General features: G+C 41.2%; 1 protein-coding gene across 1 annotated transcript in view; it reads right to left on the bottom strand.

The window, feature by feature from the left end:
* The window catches only part of RPS6KA6 (ribosomal protein S6 kinase A6), an 88,543-nt gene that overhangs the window by 34,351 nt on the left and 34,088 nt on the right, over positions 1-20,104 (bottom strand). Inside the window, exons 3-7 of the mRNA XM_060756298.2 lie at positions 19,225-19,344; positions 12,606-12,687; positions 10,658-10,738; positions 6,234-6,313; positions 1,164-1,270 (exon numbers count right to left, since the gene is read on the bottom strand). Coding sequence (XP_060612281.1) covers positions 1,164-1,270; positions 6,234-6,313; positions 10,658-10,738; positions 12,606-12,687; positions 19,225-19,344 — 470 coding nt within the window. The remainder of the gene's footprint in view (positions 1-1,163; positions 1,271-6,233; positions 6,314-10,657; positions 10,739-12,605; positions 12,688-19,224; positions 19,345-20,104) is intronic.

Below are 20,104 nucleotides of genomic sequence, written 5' to 3' on the forward strand. Positions count from 1 at the left end.
TTTGCTATAACTCCCCAAATCAACGTGAATTTTCCCCAAAGATCTCCAGTATTTTTTGCTAGTAATGGGGGCTCTGTGTGCCAAGTTTGGTCCAAGTCCATCTTTGGTGGATTTCAGAGTGCTCACTGATTGCAGGTGAACTATAAATCCCAGTACCTACAATTCCAAACGGTCCAGGCGAATTCCCCTCAAAACCCACCAGTATTCAAATTTGGGCACATCAGGTACGCATGCCAAGTTTGGTCCACATCCATCATTGTTTGGGTTCATAGTGTGCTCTGGATGTAGGTGAACTACAACGCCTATAAATCCCCCCAAAGACCTCCAGTATTTTTTGTTGGTCATGGGGGTTCTGTGTGCCAAGTTAGTTCCAGGTCCATCTTTGGTGGAATTTGGTGTGCTCTTAGATTGCAGGTGAACTATATCTCTCAGCACCTACAACTCCTATAAATTATGGTGAATTCTCCCCAAACCTTTCTAGTATGTTCAGTCGCTGATCAATTCCTCTGTTTGTTGTGTGCCATAGAAAATAATAGGAAAGGGTTAAAACAGAGGCAGTGGGCGGTGTCATGCAAATTCTTCACCAATGGAGAGAGTAAGAAACACTGGGATGTCTATGGTGGAGGAAACACATAAAATCTAGGATGAAATTGTCCCTGTATGAAATGCCCTGTATGGCATTTCTGGAGGACATTGGCATGGCTCTTGGGCATGTTCATGGTGCTCACTATAACCTGCAATGTCATTGGAGGGAGGGCCACTGGTGTCTCCTGAGTGGTGGAGCCTGTTTGTGTAAGTGGGTACACCAGCCACATACACGCATGCATATTTTCATTTTTGCTATGTGTATAGATATAATGTATATATATCATTAAATGTTCATATATTATTATATTAAGACATGTTTATATATTACTATAATTGAGTGAGGAGTCCCTCAGCTTGCTTTGCGGAGCCTTAAGGGCTCCACGGAGCACAGTTTGAGAACCGCTGACACAATCTGTTAACAAATGTACAAGCTACTCATTTTTAAGATGTGTATTAGAAAAATAAAACAGAGATGGAGAGCTTTCAGATTATTCTATGTATAGTTATGTCATAAAATGCAAACCAGTCTTTAAATAAGAATACTGTAGTAGTGGATAAAATACATTTTACTTTACTTTTCTGGCTTCAGGTCCCTGTATACAATCCCCAAGCTGTGCAGATGATCCAAAGCAAGGGCCAGTTCTGCGAGGTAGAATTTCACATCTTCCTCTGTAAACATAACCTAATAAGAACTATATAGATTTACATTCTGATCTTGTTAAATTTCTATATATCTAAGATATTCACAAACTCCCCTGGCATTTAAAAAGATGAGATGCAGATTAACTACTAGGTGCTGGGACATTCGCATGATAGGAGTTCAGGGTGCATTTGCGCCAAGAGAAAAACACAACCATCTATCAAATTACAAGGGTTGAATAAAAAGTAATGCCTCCACCTTCATAACTCCCCAACAGATGGCAGTACTGGTATGCGGCAGGTACTGGTTTGTTCAGTAGACTCTCCTCTACAGTTCCATTTTGGCGGGAATCCTTAGCATTGAATGGTTGTGTTGTTAAAGTGCAAAGTATGGAACCCTGAGCAGATGTTCGGTCAATGCGACTTAAGCAATGTGCAGTCATTGAATTCTTGACAGCAGAAGGTGTCGACTCAAAGGAGATTAATCAGAGAATGCAGCTGTTTATGGTGATTGTGTTGATGTGAGTACTGTGCATTGTTGGGCGAGTAAGTTTAAAGATGTTGAAGTGACACCTTCTGATGTCACCTCAACTGCTATCAAGAATTCAATGACTGGACGTTGCTTAAGTTGCATTGGCCGACCATCTGCATAGGTTTCCATACTTCGTACTTTAACAACACAACCATTCAATGCTAAGGTTTACCACCAAAATGGAACTGTAGAGGAGAGTCTACTGAACAAGCCAGTACATGCCACATACCAGTTCCACCATCTGTTGAGGAGTTACGAAGGTGGAGGCATTATTTTTCATTCAACCCGCATAACACATATGGGAAATGTATTTGTTACACTGGACAACCAACATTTGGTACCTCAAATGTTAGACCTGTTGATTCTGACCATCAGAATCCAAAGATGGTCAATTTTCCTTTATCAGCCCTAGTTTTTCAGGAATAGAACATATGAAATATACCAGTCTCTATAGAAAACCACAATAACCATATCTAAGAAACTAAAGCAGATGTGGTTTCTCTAATGCCATTTTCTGAATTGGTGCCCCAAAAAACCCAAGACACCAAGGGAATATATATATATGTGTGTGTGTGTTTGGGTTGTGTTAATCATTGACTTATTGAACTTATCCCCAGGGAGAGGATCCAAGGCTGATATGAGACTTCAGAATTTCATATATTTTATCCAGTTAAACATATCCCAATGTAAAGCTGTTGGCAACATTCAGGTCAAAATATGGTCACTTTAATCAAATTTTGCAACTAAGGATAGATACAAATAAAATCACATCAAGGCCCATTTATTAGATGTAAAGTCACACATAGAACTAAAGGTTTCTGGAAAGAAAGAAAACTCTAATCCTATATCCTATGTTTTCTGGTTTGGTAGTGGGGGGGGGGGGGGCAGTGAAAATAGGGTTAATAATGAATAAGCAGTTCTACACATGAATTAAAAAACATTTGCACACCAAGCACTTTATTGCACAATATTGTGCATGTTTACGTTGAAAATAGCAACCTTCTTAAGCCTCCACTAGTTGTTTGTTATGTATATGATTGCTTACTGTATTATATGTGTGCATTGGTTTGCAATTTTACCTAATCTCTTTGTTGTGGGAGGGGCTTCAGGCCATGTGATCAGGTCTGGACATGTTCAGGACTGAGGCTCCAATTTTAGATCACTGTATGTAGAATCATAGCACTTCTACCTATCTCACCGATGGGTTTTATCAATTTTATCCACTTTTAGTCGTGGGCCTCGCTCTCTTTGTTTGTCTAATTCTATTACCATTTTCTCATTTTTATTATGAATTATATTTTTATTTCACTATGTTATTGCTAAGTATTTTATTTGATGTTATTGTCTTGCTTACATGTATTTTTGCTCCATTGTATTCATTTGGGCTTGGCCTCATGTTAGCCATCCCGAGTCCCTTCAGGGAGATGGTGGAGGGATATAAATAAAGTACTACAGCACCCGGTATTCCTAGGCAGTCTCCCATCCGAGTACTAACCAGGCCTGACCCTGCTTAGCTTCCAAGATCAGACGATCTCTTGGGAAGACAGGCGGACAAATGTCAGCATGCTGGAAGAAGCAAAGACCACCAGCATTGAAGCGACAGTCCTCTGCCATCAACTCCGCTGGACCATCCACGTTGTCCGGATGCCTGACCACCATCTCCCAAAGCTCTACTCTGAACTCAAGAATGGAAAATGGAATGTTGGTGGGCAGGAAAAGAGATTGAAAGATGGGCTCAAAGCCAACCTTAAAAACTCTGGCATAGACACTGGGAACTGGGAAGCCCTGGCCCTCGAGTGCTCCAGCTGGAGATCAGCTGTGACCAGCAATACTGTATAATTTGAAGAGGGCGAAAAAAATGTGCCAAGAGGAAGGCACATCAAGCCAATCCTGACCAGGACCGCCTTCCACCTGAAAACCAATGCCCTCACTGAGGGAGAAGGTGCAGGTCAAGAATAGGGCTGCACAGTCACCTATGGACCCACCAGTACACTGATCTTGGAAGACTATCCTACTCGGACAATGAGGGATCGCCTAAGTAAGTATGAATAAAGTTTATTATTTTATTATTATTTATTAGACAAGTGTATGTTTACAGCTTCAGTGGAGAAAGAAGCCATTAGACTCTTAGAAGGAGTAGAAGCCATCTGTTTGCACCAGAAGCAATGAGTACAATTATACAACATAGACTTCAGTAAGTGTATGCTTAAAGACTCCACTGGACCATGGACTATTGATTCTAAAGAAGATGCCTTGTGTTACCTACACAGAGAAGCTGCTTAAAATCCTATTGTAACTGGATTCATAAGCAAAGTACCTGTATGTTGTATACATGAAGCTTTGTGAGTAAACCAATTTTGTTACTTTTGAACAAAACTACTTTATTTTGTCTCATGAGAGCATAATTTAAAAACAAATATACTTTGGGGGAGAGTAGAGGTTTTGTGGCAATTAAAGGAATGCTTCTGAAACTCTGCTGAATATATGGTTTTGTGCACTGGCATGTCTTTGTCCCTGGCAGTTCAAAGACATACGTAGTTACTAGGCATGGTTAGGTTTGGTCGGAATCTTTGTAATTCGGATTAAATTTGGAAAGATTTGCCTTTTGAAGTGATTTTGAAGTTTTTAAGGAAACCGGAAGTCCCTTTGCCCTTCCGAAGCTTTTTCTGCCATTTCCGTTACGAAGCAGTAAGTGAGTCGGAAATTATCCAGCTTTTCCCTGCTTTTGGGCTGGAGTCTGGGCAGAGTTTAAAAACAAACTGGATGTATTAACTGCCTTTCCTCTCCCCTCACTTCTGGGCTGGAGCCTGGGAAGAGTTTATTTATTTATTTATTTATTTATTATTTTATTTAAGTAAACATACATTTGCAAGTGTTTGTTGCATACAGTGCAATACTTTCTATCTATTAATGTTCTATAATCATTTATCTGATAATATATTTCTATTAAGGGGCCACAGTCTACTATCTAAATAATACATAAAAAGATATCATAGATTCTTACTTTACATCCACTTCTTCCTTGTCTACAGTCTTATAGGATCCTCTATATACATTTTTAATTTAACTTTACATTAAGGTGTTGCCATTCATTAACAAAGTTGTCTAATATTTCTCCTCTTAATAATACAGTTATTTTGTCCATTATCAGCCTGGGAAGTGTTTTAAACCAGACTGGATGAATTTCCTGCCTTTCCTCCCCCCCCCCCCCCCCTCTTTCTGGAGTAAAACAACTACTTTCAAAGTAAAGACCACCCAATGAAACAGGAAATAACACTTTCAAATCATTAAGGAAGATTCAGAAGTGTCGGAAATTTCAAAAAGTTTTGAACATTTTTTTCTGTGGGAATTGGAACTGACTTCCAAATCGAATCACCAGTGATCCCAACATCCGAAATGAGTTTTGACCCATTTTTTTTTGGATCAAACAAGCCTACTATTTACATCGGTTGGGAGACCTAGCTGCCTTGCATGAATGCTGGTAAACATCATTTTTCAAAAGGTTGTGACTTCTAACGAGGTTATGCCTTTCCTTCAACCAGTCGTTTTCCAAAAAGGTTATGAATCCATTTCCCAATTATTATTATTTTTGTTGTGTCAGGAGCAAGTCGCTTCTGGTGTGAGAGAATTGGCCGTCTGCAAGGACGTTGCCCAGGGGACGCCTGGATGATTTTTGATGTTTTATCATCCTTGTGGGAAGCTTCTCTCATGTCCCTGCATGAGGAGCTGGAGCTGATAGAGGGAGCTCATCCGCCTCTCCCCGGATTTGAACCTGCGACCTGTCGGTCTTCAGTCCTGCCGGCACAGGGGTTGAACCCACTGAGCCACCGGGGGCTCCCAAATGGTTATGGAGAGTCACATTTTCCAAAAGGTTATGGCATCATTTTGCCAAAAGTTTGCAGAGAATGATGCTCCACTGTATTAGGAATGAGTCCCAAGTAAGTAAGCACAGATTGCAATTCTGTTCATTCCATAGACAAAACCCTATGGATACTGAGGGCTTGACTCAAATTTGAAAACTTGCCATTCCCCTGAAAAACTTAGCCCCCTTCTACTCTGTCATATAAAATTCAGATTTTCTGCTTTGAACTGGATTATATGGCAGTGTAGACTCATATAATCCAGTTCAAAGCAGATAATGTAGATTATCTGATTTGATAATCTAGATTATATGGCAGTGTAGAAGGGGTCTCAAAGCACTATATATAATACTGTTCTGCTCCTTTTATAGTATGTTTACAAGAACAATAGGATGGGGTTTAGATTGGTAGAAAGGGACGGTCCCAAAGTGACCCATTGAATTTCTTGACTGAATAGTGGGTCAGATTTCAGCACAGAAAACTCAAGATGATATTCATGCTCCAGACATTATATTGTACCCATCAGATTAACAATCCTTAACATATATGTTTAGTTTACTTATTATTCCCCTCTAAATTATGCTTATATTTTTAATATTTTTCTAAATACGTACCTCTTTGGATAATCTTGTGAACACGTCTCCTCCCCTGAGAAAATCCAGTATTAAATATAGCTTCCCTTCAGTCTGAAAGGCTGATGTGACAAAGCAAATACGAATCAATGGACAAATTATATACACAGAGCATATACATTGTTAAATAATGTCTTCTCTTTCAAAGTGTGTGTCTGGCATTTGCAAAATTAAAACTGTTCAGGCAGAAGGAAGTGATATTCTTCCATTTCACGAAGAAGAGTGGTCAAAATGCGACACTCACATCGTGCATTCAGATAGATCTTTAAAATGCTTCCTTACTATTTTTCCAAACAAGTCATTTAGGATTTCATTTAGGATGGACCGGGTGTGACACAGCTGGTTAGGAGTCAGCTGCATTAAAATCATTACTGACCAAAAGGTCATGAGTTCGAAGCCAGCCCAGGTCAGAGTAAGCTCCCAACCATTTGTCTAGCTTGCTGTCGACCTTTGCAGCCCAAAACATATAGGTTAGTTAAAGGTTTTCCCCTGACATTAAGTCCAGTTGTGTCCGATTCTGAGGGTTGGTGCTCATCTCCATTTCTAAGCCGCAGAGCCGGCGTTGTCCATAGACACCTCCTAGGTCATGTGGCCAGCATGACTGCATGAAGCACTGTTACCTTCCCGCAAAAGCGGTACCTATTGATCTGCTCACATTTGCATGTTTTTGAACTGCTAGGTTGGCAGAAGCTGGGGCTAACAGCATACGCTCACCCCGCTCCCCAGATTTGAACCTGCAATCTTTCGATCAGCAAATTCAGCAGCTCAGCGGTTTAACTCACTGTGCCACCAGGAGCTCCCTAGCAGTTTGAAAACATCCAAATGTGAGTAGATAAATAGGTACCGCTTTGGCGGGAAAGAGCCGACATTGTCTGTAGACACCTTCAAGGTCATGTGGCTGGCATGACTGCATGGAGTGCCGTCACCTTCCTGCCGGAGTGGTACCTATTGATCTACTCATAATTGTATGTTTTCGAACTGCTAGGTTGGCAGAAGCTGGGGTTGCTCCTCGGATTTGAATCTGCGACCTTTTGGTCAACAAATTCAGCAGTTCAGTGCTTTAACCCACAATGCCACCGTAACCCACTACACTTATGCGGGGAGGCTAATTTAACTAATTTATGATGCCATAAAAATCTCCAGCAGCGTGCAAAAGAATGAGGAAGTACTCCATCGGGGTTATAAATGGACGGTAAAACGACAGCTCCCCCGGTGGATGGAATTTGATCATACCCTCATGAAGCTGGAAAGTTAAATAGCCTCTGTGTGTCTGTCTATATGTGTTGTGTGTCTATGGCATTGAATGTTTGCCATGTATATGTGCATTGTGATCCACCCTGAGTCCCTTATGGGGTAAGAAGGGTGGAATATAAATACTGCAAATAAATAACAACAACAACATATGTCTGGTCCTCTTAAAACAGAATACAAATATATAGGTATTTAGCAAATAAATAAATTTTCAAGGCCTACTGGAAAGATGAAAGCATTTAATTGTTTTCTACTGTGAGAAATATATGGGCTAAATTCAATGTAAATTTGTAAATATCACTTCTATTTTGGAGAAGCAGAACCCTCCTTGTGAATTCAGCCAAACGTTATTAGGTCAGACAAGCAAATCTGTGCGAGAAACACACTTCACGCCAGATTACAATTAGCACTCCAATTTGGTCATGTTGAAGCAAAAAACTTAAATTTAGCAGACTAGTGACAGGCTACCAGCATGTCAGATGCTATCACTGGTGCAAATGGCCCTGGGGCAAAGGGCAGTTTGAACATTAAAGAGCCGTTTTTAAAATAGGTGGTTCTAAAATTATAGTTATTTTGAACTGGGTCAAATGTTATAGCAGGAAGATCCTGTATTTCCAATCTGAATGCTTTGAACATAGCCTGTATCCTTTCCCAATACTATTTTTCTGTAGTTTGTTAAAAGTTAGTCTATGCCACTGAATCTACGTTTGAAGGCATGTATCTACTTTGCCATCAGCCGGGCCATCAAAGCAACTGCTATGATCCATAAAGTAATTCAAATACTTTCAGCAATTGTCTTAGTTTTATGGGTGTGTGTGAGGACGACTTGAGAAACTGCAAGTCACTTCCGGTGTGAGAGAATTGACCATCTGCAAAGACATTGCCCAAGGGATGCCCGGATTTTTTACCACCCTGTGGGAGGCTTCTCTCATGACCCCGCATGAGAAGCTGGAGCTGACAGATGGGAGCTCACCCCACTCCCTGGATTCGAACCATCAACCTTTCGATCAGCAAGTTCAACAGATTAATGGTTTAACTTGCTGCACCAAAAGAGGGATATATAGTTATATACCTGTGTAAACGTTTCTTGAGTGGAAAAGGGTCACAAGTGGGAAAAGTTTAAGAAGCCCTGATCTAAACTTGCTAGGAAGCACAACAATGAGTAACTCATGTCACAATGCCTTCTTGAAAATGGACATTTCTCATACACAATAGACCAGTGTTTCTCAACCTGGGGGTCGGGACCCCTGGAGGGGTCGCCAGGGGGTGTCAGAGGGGTCACCAAAGACCACCAGAAAACACAGTATTTTCTGTTGGTCATGGAGGTTCTGTGAAGTTTGGCCCAATTCAATTGTTGGTAGGGCTCAAAACGCTCTTTGATTGTAGGTGAACTATAAACCCCAGCAACTACAAATCCCAAATGTCAAGGTCTATTTTCCCCAAACTCCACCAGTGTTTACATTTCGGCATATTGAGAATTCATGCCAAGTTTGGTCCAGATCCATCATTGTTTGAGCCCACAGTGCTCTCTGAATGCAGGTGAACTACAACTCCCAAAACTCAAGGTCAGTGCCCACCAAACCCTTCCAGTATTTTCCTTTGGTCATGGGAGTTCTGTGTGCCAAGTTTGATTCAATTCCATCATTGGTGGAGTTCAGAATCCTCTTTGATTGTAGGTGAACTATAAATCCCAGCAATTACAAAATCAATACCTCCCCCAATCCCACCAGTAATCAAATTTGGGTGTATTTGTGCCAAATTTGGTCCAATATGCAAATCTGGTTCCTGATAGGCAGGAAAATGCATCCTGCATATCAGATATTTACATTACTATTCATAACAGCAGCAAAATGACAGTTATGAAGTTGGGGGTCACCATAACATGGTTGGGGGCAACCATAACATGGGAAAGTGTATTAAGGGGTCACAGCATTAGGAAGGTTGAGAACCACTGCAATAGATACTAAACCTTTTACATGAGCTGTCTTTCTAAATTCAATTCTTTTTGGGAAGTTGGAGATGTCTTCAGAACTAAATGTCTTCAGAAAAATGAATCAAGATGACTGTTTTACATCATGATGCAACTTGCCTGGCTCAATCACATTTTGGATCATAATCACAGGTAAATAAGATTAGTCTAATTACTCTTTTTACTAACTTTTGGATAGAATTCAAATACTAGAAGTGGGAGAGCACTGGTTCACAAACCCACAGCAAAACAACGCAAATCTTCTATATAATTAAAAATGTAATGTTTGTTTGTGGGATTAACATAACTCAAAACCACTGGACGAATTGACACCAAATTTGGACACAATGCACCTATCAGGCCAACGAGTGACCATCTATATAAATAAAAATGTAATGTTTGTTTGTGGGATTAACATAACTCAAAATCCACTGGATGAATTGACACCAAATTTGGACACAATACATCTATCAGGCCAACGAGTGACCATCTATATAAATAAAAATGTAATGTTTGTTTGTGGGATTAAGAAAACTCAAAACCACTGGACGAATTGTCACCAAATTTGGACACAATACACCTATCAGGCCAACGAGTGACCATCTATATAAATAAAAATGTAATGTTTGTTTGTGGGATTAAGATAACTCAAAACCACTGGACGAATTGTCACCAAATTTGGACACAATACACCTATCAGGCCAACGAGTGACCATCTATATAAATAAAAATGTAATGTTCGTTTGTGGGATTAAGAAAACTCAAAATCCACTGGACGAATTGACACCAAATTTGGACACATTACACCTATCAGGCCAATGAGTGACTATCACTCACTAAAAAACAGAGCAGAAAAGACTTTAAAAGCCAAAAAAACCCCAAAAATATATTACAATGCATGCACAATATATATATATATGCAAACACACATATACACAAATATATACACACATATATACACACACAAAACACATATATACAGACTGGGCCACAGCAACAAGTGGCAGGAGATGGCTAGTCACTCATAAAAACATAAAAAGCCAAAAAATAAAAAATGCATTACAATGTATGCACAAAACCACATATATACACATATACACATACATACATACACAAAACACACATACACAGATTGGGCCACAGCAACACATGGCAGAGAATGGCTAGTAAACAAATAAATACTCACCATAGTGCAGTTTGACAATAAATGGATGATTCACTTCTACTAATATATCTCTCTCCATCTTTGTACGGACTCTATCTCGAACTGCAAATCAAAATAACAGCTGTGTATGTAAACAAATAATTGAATTCTGAATGTGTTCTAAACAGGAGTAAACAGTGTCACGTGTTGACATATACACCTCTTGCTTCCATGGCGAAATACAGCCATTAACAAGTAGGCACTAGGCATGGTTAGGTTCGGTCGGAAGCTTCGTAATTCAGAATAAATTTTGAAAGATTTGCTTTTTTAAAGCAATTTTGAAGTTTTTAAGGAAACCGGAAGTCCCTTTGCCCTTCCGATGCTTTTTCCACCATTTTTGTTACAAAGCAGTAAGTGAGTCGGAAATTATTCAGCTTTTCCCCGTTTCTGGTCCCTGGCCTTGGCTCAAGTCTGGGAAGCTGTTTTAAACCAGAGTGGATGAATTTCCTCCCTCTCCTCTCCCCTCATTTCTGTCTCAAGCCTGGGAAGCGTTTTAAACCAGAGTGGATGAATTTCCCCCCTCTCCTCTCCCCTCACTTCTATCTCAAGCCTGGGAAGCATTTTAAACCAGAGTGGATGAATTTCCTCCCTTTCCTCTCCCCTCATTTCTGTCTCAAGCCTGGGAAGCGTTTTAAACAAGAGTGGATGAATTTCCTCCCTTTGCTTCTCCCCCTTCCCCCCTTTCTGGAGTAAAACAACTACTTTCAAACCCAATGAAACAGGAAATAACACTTTCAAACCATTAAGGAAGGATTCGTAAGTCTCAGAAGTTTCAAAAAAGTTTTGAACATTTTTTTACGTGAAAATCAGAATTTATTTATTTATTTTATTTTATTTATTTACAGTATTTATATACCACTTTTCTCACCCCTAGGGGGACTTTAGAATCGAACCAGCACTGCTCCCTACATCCAAAACAAGTTTTGAACCATTTTTTTAAAAATCAAACAAGCCTAGTAGGCACTTTTTGTAATGAACTTTCTCTCCAAAAATTAATCTTCTGGAGGGGCCCTGCTCTCGGTCCCGCCACTTTTGCAGTCATGTCTGGTGGGAACGAGAGACAGGGCCTTTTCTGTGATGGCCCCCGGCTATGGAATTCTCCCAAATGAAATTAGACCTGCCCGCTCCCTCCTGACCTTCATGAAGCTAGTGAAATCCTGGCTATGGAACGAGGCATTTTGAGAATGATGGCTGAGACCAGTAATTGACCAAAGTTATTGACTACAATATGCGGACTGAGTTGGACATGATTTTATCTTGGCGAATTGGGTTATATGTATTTTATACTATATGTATTTTTAATTTACTGCTGATTGTATTGTATTGTTAGCATTGAATCCATGCTGTTAGCCGGTCTGAGTCTCTTTACGGAGGTAGAGAAGATCGAGATACAAAAGTTTTAAATAAATAAATAAATAAATAATGGTCAGAGTACAAATATATTCTAATTTCCTTAGTTTTTCATCATGCTGCTTTCCCCCCCTATGAATCCACTTGGCCTTCCCTAATGTTCAGTATATTCGAAAAGCATGGTTTCACTTTTCAACCAAGTTCGCATTCTGACTGTTCTCAGAAGTGGGTGCTTCCTATAATAACAGAGATTTAAAGTACAATGAATGACATCTGCAGTAAAATAAATACTGTCTTGACCAAAGGAAACCACTGACGAAACCAGAAACCTGCCCATGGTTAAACGATGTCCTTTGAAGCAACCAATAAACCGATCTCGTGATAGCCTTCTGATGTGTGCCTTGAAGGAATGCAGCCAAATGCTTCCATCTTAAACTGAAAGGTTTCAATTATCACTATATTTAATTGGGCTTGTAAAAATCTTTAACACTGGGGTGGCTTTTATATTACACCATTTAGTAACTAAACAACTATGTTCAATGAAAGAATTAGTTTGCAGCACTTCTTCCATTAAGCTTACCTTTCAAAGACGCTTTCTTCAGGACTTTCATTGCATACAGCTGCCCAGCATCGGGACCAATAATTTTCCTTACAAGGAAAACCTGACCAAAGAAGAAAGATCATTTTTACAGGCAATTATTGAAGTGTTTATAACAATGTGAAGTCAAATGCACATTTCTTTTAAGAGAACAATGAATCCCAGAACCTCTAATTAGATGAACTCCTGCAAGGGATGCAATGCAAACCTAGAATAGTCCTTCCTATATCATGGTGTGCCTCAGTTAACAAGGTCCTTCTTCACCAACCTCCAATTTTACCAATCCTAAAAAAACTCCTCAAGCTAGACAGAGAGAAAGGAAAAAAGGAAGCTAGGAAAAGATGTTGGCCCCATCTACACTGCCATATAATCTGATTTCTGAATCCAGAACTGGATTAAATGGCAATGTATATCCAGTAGACTTGGATTGTATGGCAGTGCATATCTAGTAGGCTTGTGCACAGATTCAGAGTGGTTGGTTCCCTTCAGCCAATACAGCTTCTTTGGCTTGGCTGGATGGCTGTAATGGCAAGAGCTCAGCTATCACGTGTTTTTGTCTATGACGGAGCCACATGACAGTCGAACATGGCTTCTTCTCCCCTATTCGGTACCACACGGTGAGGAGAGGCTGCCTGCTGCTCACATGGGGTTTCCCTGTGAGCCCTACCTGTTGGGCCAATAGGAATAGAAGAATGCCATGATGTGTCTTATACAAGCTGTGTCTAAAGAAAGGATCCCAGGAGGAGTGCTTCCTTAATCCAGTTCTTGAAACCCGGACTCCCTTGAAAGGAAGATAGTATAGGGTCCCAGGAAGGATGCTTCCCTAGCCCAGTTCTTCAAACCCAGACTCCCTTGAAGAGAAGACAAGAAAGGATCCAAGGAAGGATGCTTCCCTAGCCCAGTTCTTCAAACCCAGACTCCCGTGAAAGGAAGATAGTAAAGGGTCCCAGGAAGGATGCTTCCCTAGCCCAGTTCTTCAAACCCAGACTTCCTTGAAAGGAAGACAGGAAAGGGTCCCAGGAAGAATGCTTCCCTAGCCCAGTTCTTCAAACCCAGACTCACTTGAAAAGAAGATAAAAAGGGGGTCCCAGGAGCGATGCGTCATTAACTCCATTCTTTAAACCAAGACTCCCTTTAAAGGAAGATAGGAAAAGGTCCCAGGAGTGATGCTTCCTTAACCCCATTGCTCAAACTCATAGACTCCCTTGAAAGGAATAGGAAAGGGTCCCAGGAGGGGTGTTTCCTCAACCCTGTTGCTCAAACTCAGACTCCCTTGCAAAGGAGACAGGAAAGGGTCCCAGGAAGGATGCTTCCGTAGCCCAGTTCTTCAAACCCAGACTCCCTTGAAAGTCAGACAGGAAAGGGTCCCAGGAAGGATCCTTCCCTAGCCCAGTTCTTCAAACCCAGTCTCCCTTGAAAGGGAGACAGGAAAGGGCCCCAGGAAGGATCCTTCCCTAGCCCAGTTCTTCAAACCCAGTCTCCCTTGAAAGGGAGACAGGAAAGGGCCCCAGGAAGGATGCTTCCCTAGCCCAGTTCTTCAAACCCAGACTCCCTTGAAAGGGAGACAGGAAAGGGCCCCAGGAAGGATGCTTCCCTAGCCCAGTTCTTCAAACCCAGACTCCCTTGAAAGAGAGACAGGAAAGGGTCCCAGGAAGGATGCTTCCCTAGCCCAGTTCTTCAAACCCAGACTCCCTTGAAGAGAAGACAGGAAAGGTTCCCAGGAAGGATGCTTCCCTAGCCTAGTTCTTCAAACCAAGACTCCCTTGAAGACAGGAAAGGGTCCCAGGAAAGATGCTTCCCTAGCCCAGTTCTTCAAACCCAGACTCCCTTGAAGAGAAGACAGGAAAGGGTCCCAGGAGCGATGCGTCCTTAACTCCATTCTTTAAACCAAGACTCCCTTTAAAGGAAGATAGGAAAGGGTCCCAGGAGTGATGCTTCCTTAATCCCATTGCTCAAACCCATAGACTCCTTTGAAAGGAATAGGAAAGGGTCCTAGGTGGTTTGTTTCCTTAACCCTGTTGCTCAAACTCAGACTCCCTTGAAAGGGAGACAGGAAAGGGTCCCAGGAAGGATGCTTCCCTAGCCCAGTTCTTCAAACCCAGACTCCCTTGAAAGTCAGACAGGAAAGGGTCCCAGGAAGGATCCTTCCCTAGCCCAGTTCTTCAAACCCAGACTCCATTGGAAGGGAGACAGGAAAGGGTCCCAGGAAGGATGCTTCCCTAGCCCAGTTCTTCAAACCCAGACTCCCTTGAAAGGGAGACAGGAAAGGGTCCCAGAAAGGATGCTTCCTTAAGTCCATTCCTCAAATCCAGGCCCCCTTGGAAGGAAGATAAGAAAGCATCCCAGGAAGGATGTTTCTTTAATCCCGTGGTTCCAACCCAGACAAGGTCATGTGGGCGGCATGACTGAATGGAGTGCCTTTACCTTTCCACAGAAGGGATACCTATTGATCTAATCACATTTGCATGTGTTTGAACTACTAGGTTGGCAGAAGATGGGGCTAACAGTGGGAGCTCATCCTACTCCCTGTATTCAAACTGCCGACCTTTCAGTCAGCAAGTTCAGCAGCTCAATGGTTTAACCAACTGTGCCGCCAGGGAGCCCTATTCAGGGAGATATGGTGGGGTACAAACACTATTATTATTATTATTATTATTATTATTATTATTATTATTTGAAACACAACAAGATGAGTCCACAGCAGACACTCTGCTGGCTGTTTAACTGGATCACACACCCCAGAGGAGTTTGGCATGTTCCTTCTCTGTAACTCTTTCCGGCTTGTGATCCCACCAGTTCTTTGTCGCAAGCAGATGGTATTTGTGGCACAAGTTCCAATGAATCATCTGAGCAACGGTGTTGTGCCTCTGCTTATAGTCTGTCTGCGCAATCTTCTTGCAGCAGCTGAGGATGGGCTCTATTGTTTCATCTGCTTCCTTGCAGAGTCTACATTTGGGATCTGTTGTCGACTTTTCAATTCTAGCTTTGATGGCATTGGTTCAAATGACTATTATTATTATTAATTATTAATTATTAGTAGTATTATCTTCTAATGATAGTTCTGTCACCAAGCATAGCAATACTAGAACCATGAGACAATCAATATTCCAGTTTTGTGACCATCGGCTCAAGTATAAAACGCTTCCCTTATCACAAGAATTCATTTCTATACCATTTACATTTCAACTCAGAGTGCAAAGCAGGGTAAGAGCAAAATCTGTAAATATTATGAGACATGAAACTGCAAAAAGAAAAACGCAACGACAATCTTCTCTGTCGTGTTCTGGAGAAACCAGCAACTGATCCAAAAACGCTCACACATTTTAATGTTTCGGTAATGGAGAAACAGATGAACACCCATATGCTGAAAGGACACTTTCATCATTTCTAAATGATGTTGGCTAATCATTTACTCTCAACAAATCCAGGATGGTGCCTTCATCTTCTGCCTCGCATCAAATGCAAAACAGTCTTCATTTTAAAGAAAATAGCTGAAACACCTTTTTAAAAGGAGTTTTGGAAGTCCCCATCTACACTACCATACAATGCAGATTCAGAATGTAGATTAACTGCATTGAACTGGGTTATATGGCATGTAAACTCATATAATGCAGATTGAACTGGATTATATGAGTTTACAGTGCCATATGCTTGTATGCTGGTTGCTTCTGGATTGACAGACATAGTTTTCTAAGATCTACAGAGACACTCGCTGGAACACCTCAGCAAGCGAGAGTCCAAAAGTGGCAGGCTAAAACCCAGAACCTTAACCAATGGCTGATACCAAATGAGAAACTCCCCCCTGGGCACACAGAGGACTGGGCGACTTGGAAGGCACTGAACAGACTGCGCTCTGGCACCACGAGATGCAGAGCCAACCTTCAGAAATTGGGCTACAAAGTGGAATCCTCGACATGCGAGTGCGGAGAGGAGCAAACCACTGACCACCTGCTGCAATGCAACCTCAGCCCAGCCACATGCACAATGGGGGACCTTCTTGCAGCAACACCAGAGGCACTCCGAGTGGCCAGATACTGGTCAAAGGACATTTAATCAACTACCAAACTCACACATTTTGTATTTTCTCTGTTTGCTTTGTTCTGTTAGAAATGTAATATAATTGACTGGCTGCCCTGACACGAGAAATAAAAATAAACAGTGCCATATAACCCAGTTATATGGCAGCGTAAACTCATATAATCCAGTTCAATCTGTATTGTAAGAGTCTACACTGACCATTATAATCCAGTTCCATCTGCATTATATCATAGAATCATAAAGTTGGAATAGACCTCATGGGCCATCCAGTCCAACTCCATTCTGCCAAGAAGCAGGAAAATTGCATTCAAAGCACCCCCGACAGATGGCCATCCAGCCTCTGTTTAAAAACCTCCAAAGAAGGAGCCTCCACCACACTCCGGGGCAGAGGGTTCCAGGGCTGAACAGCTGTCACAGTCAGGAAGTTCAGCTGGAATCTCCTTTCCTATAGTTTGAAGCCATTGTTCCATTGCATCCTAGTCTCCAGGGCAGCAGAAAACAAGCTTGCTCCCTCCTCCCTATGACTTCCCCTCACGTTTTTATACATGGCCATCATGTCTCCTCTCAGCCTTCTCTTCTGAAGGCTAAACATGCCCAGCTTTTTAAGCCACTCCTCATAGGGCTTATTCTCCAGACCCTTGATCATTTCAGTCACCCTCTTCCTCTGGACACATTCCAGCTTGTCAATATCTCCCTTCAATTGTGATACCCAGAATTGGACAAAGTATTCAGCTATGGTCTGAGCAAGGCAGAATAGATGGGTAGCATGACTTCCCTGGATGTAGACACTATACTCCTATTTATCCAGGCCAAAATCCTATTGGCTTTTTTGCTATTTTTTTCACCTCTCCATCCTCAAGCTATTACTGACTTTCCTGCTAAAATCATTGCTTTAAATAGGTCTTGGTTCTTTGCAGCAATGTTTTTATTCCCTGTAATTGCCATTAACATAAATTCCATATTGACTTAAATTGTTATTTTGAATAGTTTCCCAATTTTTCTCATTATCTTATTCCAAAAAGTCCTTGCATTTAAACAGTCCCACCACATATGTGCATACCAACCTTTCCCTACTTTGTAGTGCCAACACATTGGGCTTAGTCCTGTTCCCATATTTGCTAGTTGATGTGGTGTCCTGTACCATTTCCAGATAAATTTCCTTTCTAATTCTTTATATTTTCCATTTTAATTTTATTTACCTCCTTCCTTATTTCCTCAATATTTGGTTTTGTGAGTGGCCCTTCCTTCTGCCATTTATTTTGTAATGTTCTTACTACATATTCATCGTCTTTTATCATAGTTTTATATAATTCTCCTACTAAACCTTTCAATGTCTTCTGTCCTTTCATAAATATGTCTTCAAACTCACTTTCTTTGCCTAAACATTTTCCATATGTTCCCTCTTTAAGTTTGTTATATAGGCCTAATACTTTTATCTAATTTTTATTTCCCATTTTTTCTATTATCCTGTCCATGGGAATCAGTGGACCATTGATAATGCCGCATTATCACGGGGTGTCTGCGCCCTACACCACTGGAGAAATTACACTCTGTAGCCGGTATTGCACCACCCGACATCCACCGGGAAGTAGAAGCCAATAGTGAAAGGACCAAGGCAGAGACATCTCCAGCTCATCCCCTGTTTTGGTATCAGCCAGCATGTCAACAACTTAAATCAAGAAATAGTTTTCTAAGATCTACAGAGACACTCACTGGAACACCTCAGCAAGCAAGAGTCCAAAAGTGGCAGGCCCAAACCCAGAACCTCAATCAATGGCTAATACCAAATGAGAGACTCCCCCCTGGGCACACAGAAAACTGGATGACTTGGAAGGTGCTGAACAGACTGCGCTCTGGCATCACGAGATGCAGAGCCAACCTTAAGAAATGGAGTCCACAACATGCGAGTGTGGAGAAGAGCAAACTACAGACCACCTGCTGCAATGCAACCTGGGCCCTGCCACATGCACAATGGAGGACCTTCTTATAGTAACACCAGAGGCACTCCAAATGGCAAGATACTGGTCAAAGGACATTTAATCAACTACCAAGCTTGCAAACTTTGTGTTTTGTTTGTTTGTTTGTTTGTTTGTTTGTTTGTTTGTTTGTTTAAAAAATGCAATACTACTGTTTGGTTTGCTCCAGACACGATAAATAATAATAATAATAATAATAATAATAATAATAATACTAAATAAGTTGACCATTTATATCGTACATGTCCTTAATGCAATAATAGCCTTTATCTTTCATGTCTTTCCACCATATAGGGTCAAACTCTTTTCTCTCTGTGTGGGTGAGGTGTACAAAAACATTTTAGGAATTTACTATAGTCAGTACCACCTAACAGATATACAACTCCTTGCAGATGTGTTCATTGCCGTTTGAGTTGCCCACGTTTTGTTGCATATTGACGTCAATGGCAAGGACAAATGAGTGCACAAGGAAGTGTAATACACCACTCCAACACAAAAATATAAACAAGGCACCAGTTAAGCTAAAGAAGTGATTCTACTTGGAAGACAACTGCATTCAGAGTCAAGGACAGCTCCTTCTGTCTTACCTTTCCAAATGATCCCTGACCAAGGACTTTAAGTAATTCAAACTGTGCAGGATCGGCTTTTTCACATCCTTCTTTCACATGGTGGGTAATGGGTATCTCTTCTACATGTCCTTCATCAACCTATTCAAGCAAAAAGTATAGTAAGAAATCTTAATTTATACACCAGTAAAAGGTAACACTATTTACAGTTGATTCTTGTCTTCCAAATCTTGGGGTGAAGCTGTGCCGGCGATCCTGAGTCCCAATAGAACAGAACAGCTTTATTGTCATTGTGCTATTTCACAATGAAAAAGAAACCACATCTCAATCACCACCGCAGTCCCCAATGCCGCATCAATGCAAAACCATGGAGTTCGACATAGCCACAGCTCTAGAATAAAAGCTGTCTCTCAGTCTGTTTGTCCTTGTCTTTGTCACCCTGTACCATCTGACAGATGGCAATAATGACTGCATGGAGCGCCGTTACCTTCCCCGCCAAAGCAGCATCTACTGATCTACTCACATTTGCATGTTTTCAGACTGCTAGGTTGGCAGGTTGGAAGGAGCTGGGGCTAGCAACAGGAGCTCACCCCATTCTGCATATTTGAACCACTGACCTTCTGATCAGCAAGTTCCACAGTTTAGTGGTTTTGATTTGTTGCCGACACATGTACCACCCTGAGTCCCTTTTCAGGGTTGAGAAGGGCAGTATACAAATACCGCAAATAAATAAATACATAATAAATGAAACACTTCAGATAATATACACTAAGTTCTAAATTCCGTGCTGTTCCTCATGATATTGAACTGCAGAAGCTACAAAGATTATATTTGCAATATTGGTGATGCACTGAAGTCATGCAATGTCAAGCCTTTTTTCTTTTTGAAGTACTTGTGTTGC

The sequence above is a fragment of the Anolis sagrei genome, chromosome 10, assembly GCF_037176765.1.
Source record: "Anolis sagrei isolate rAnoSag1 chromosome 10, rAnoSag1.mat, whole genome shotgun sequence".
Taxonomy (NCBI): Eukaryota; Metazoa; Chordata; class Lepidosauria; order Squamata; family Dactyloidae; genus Anolis; species Anolis sagrei.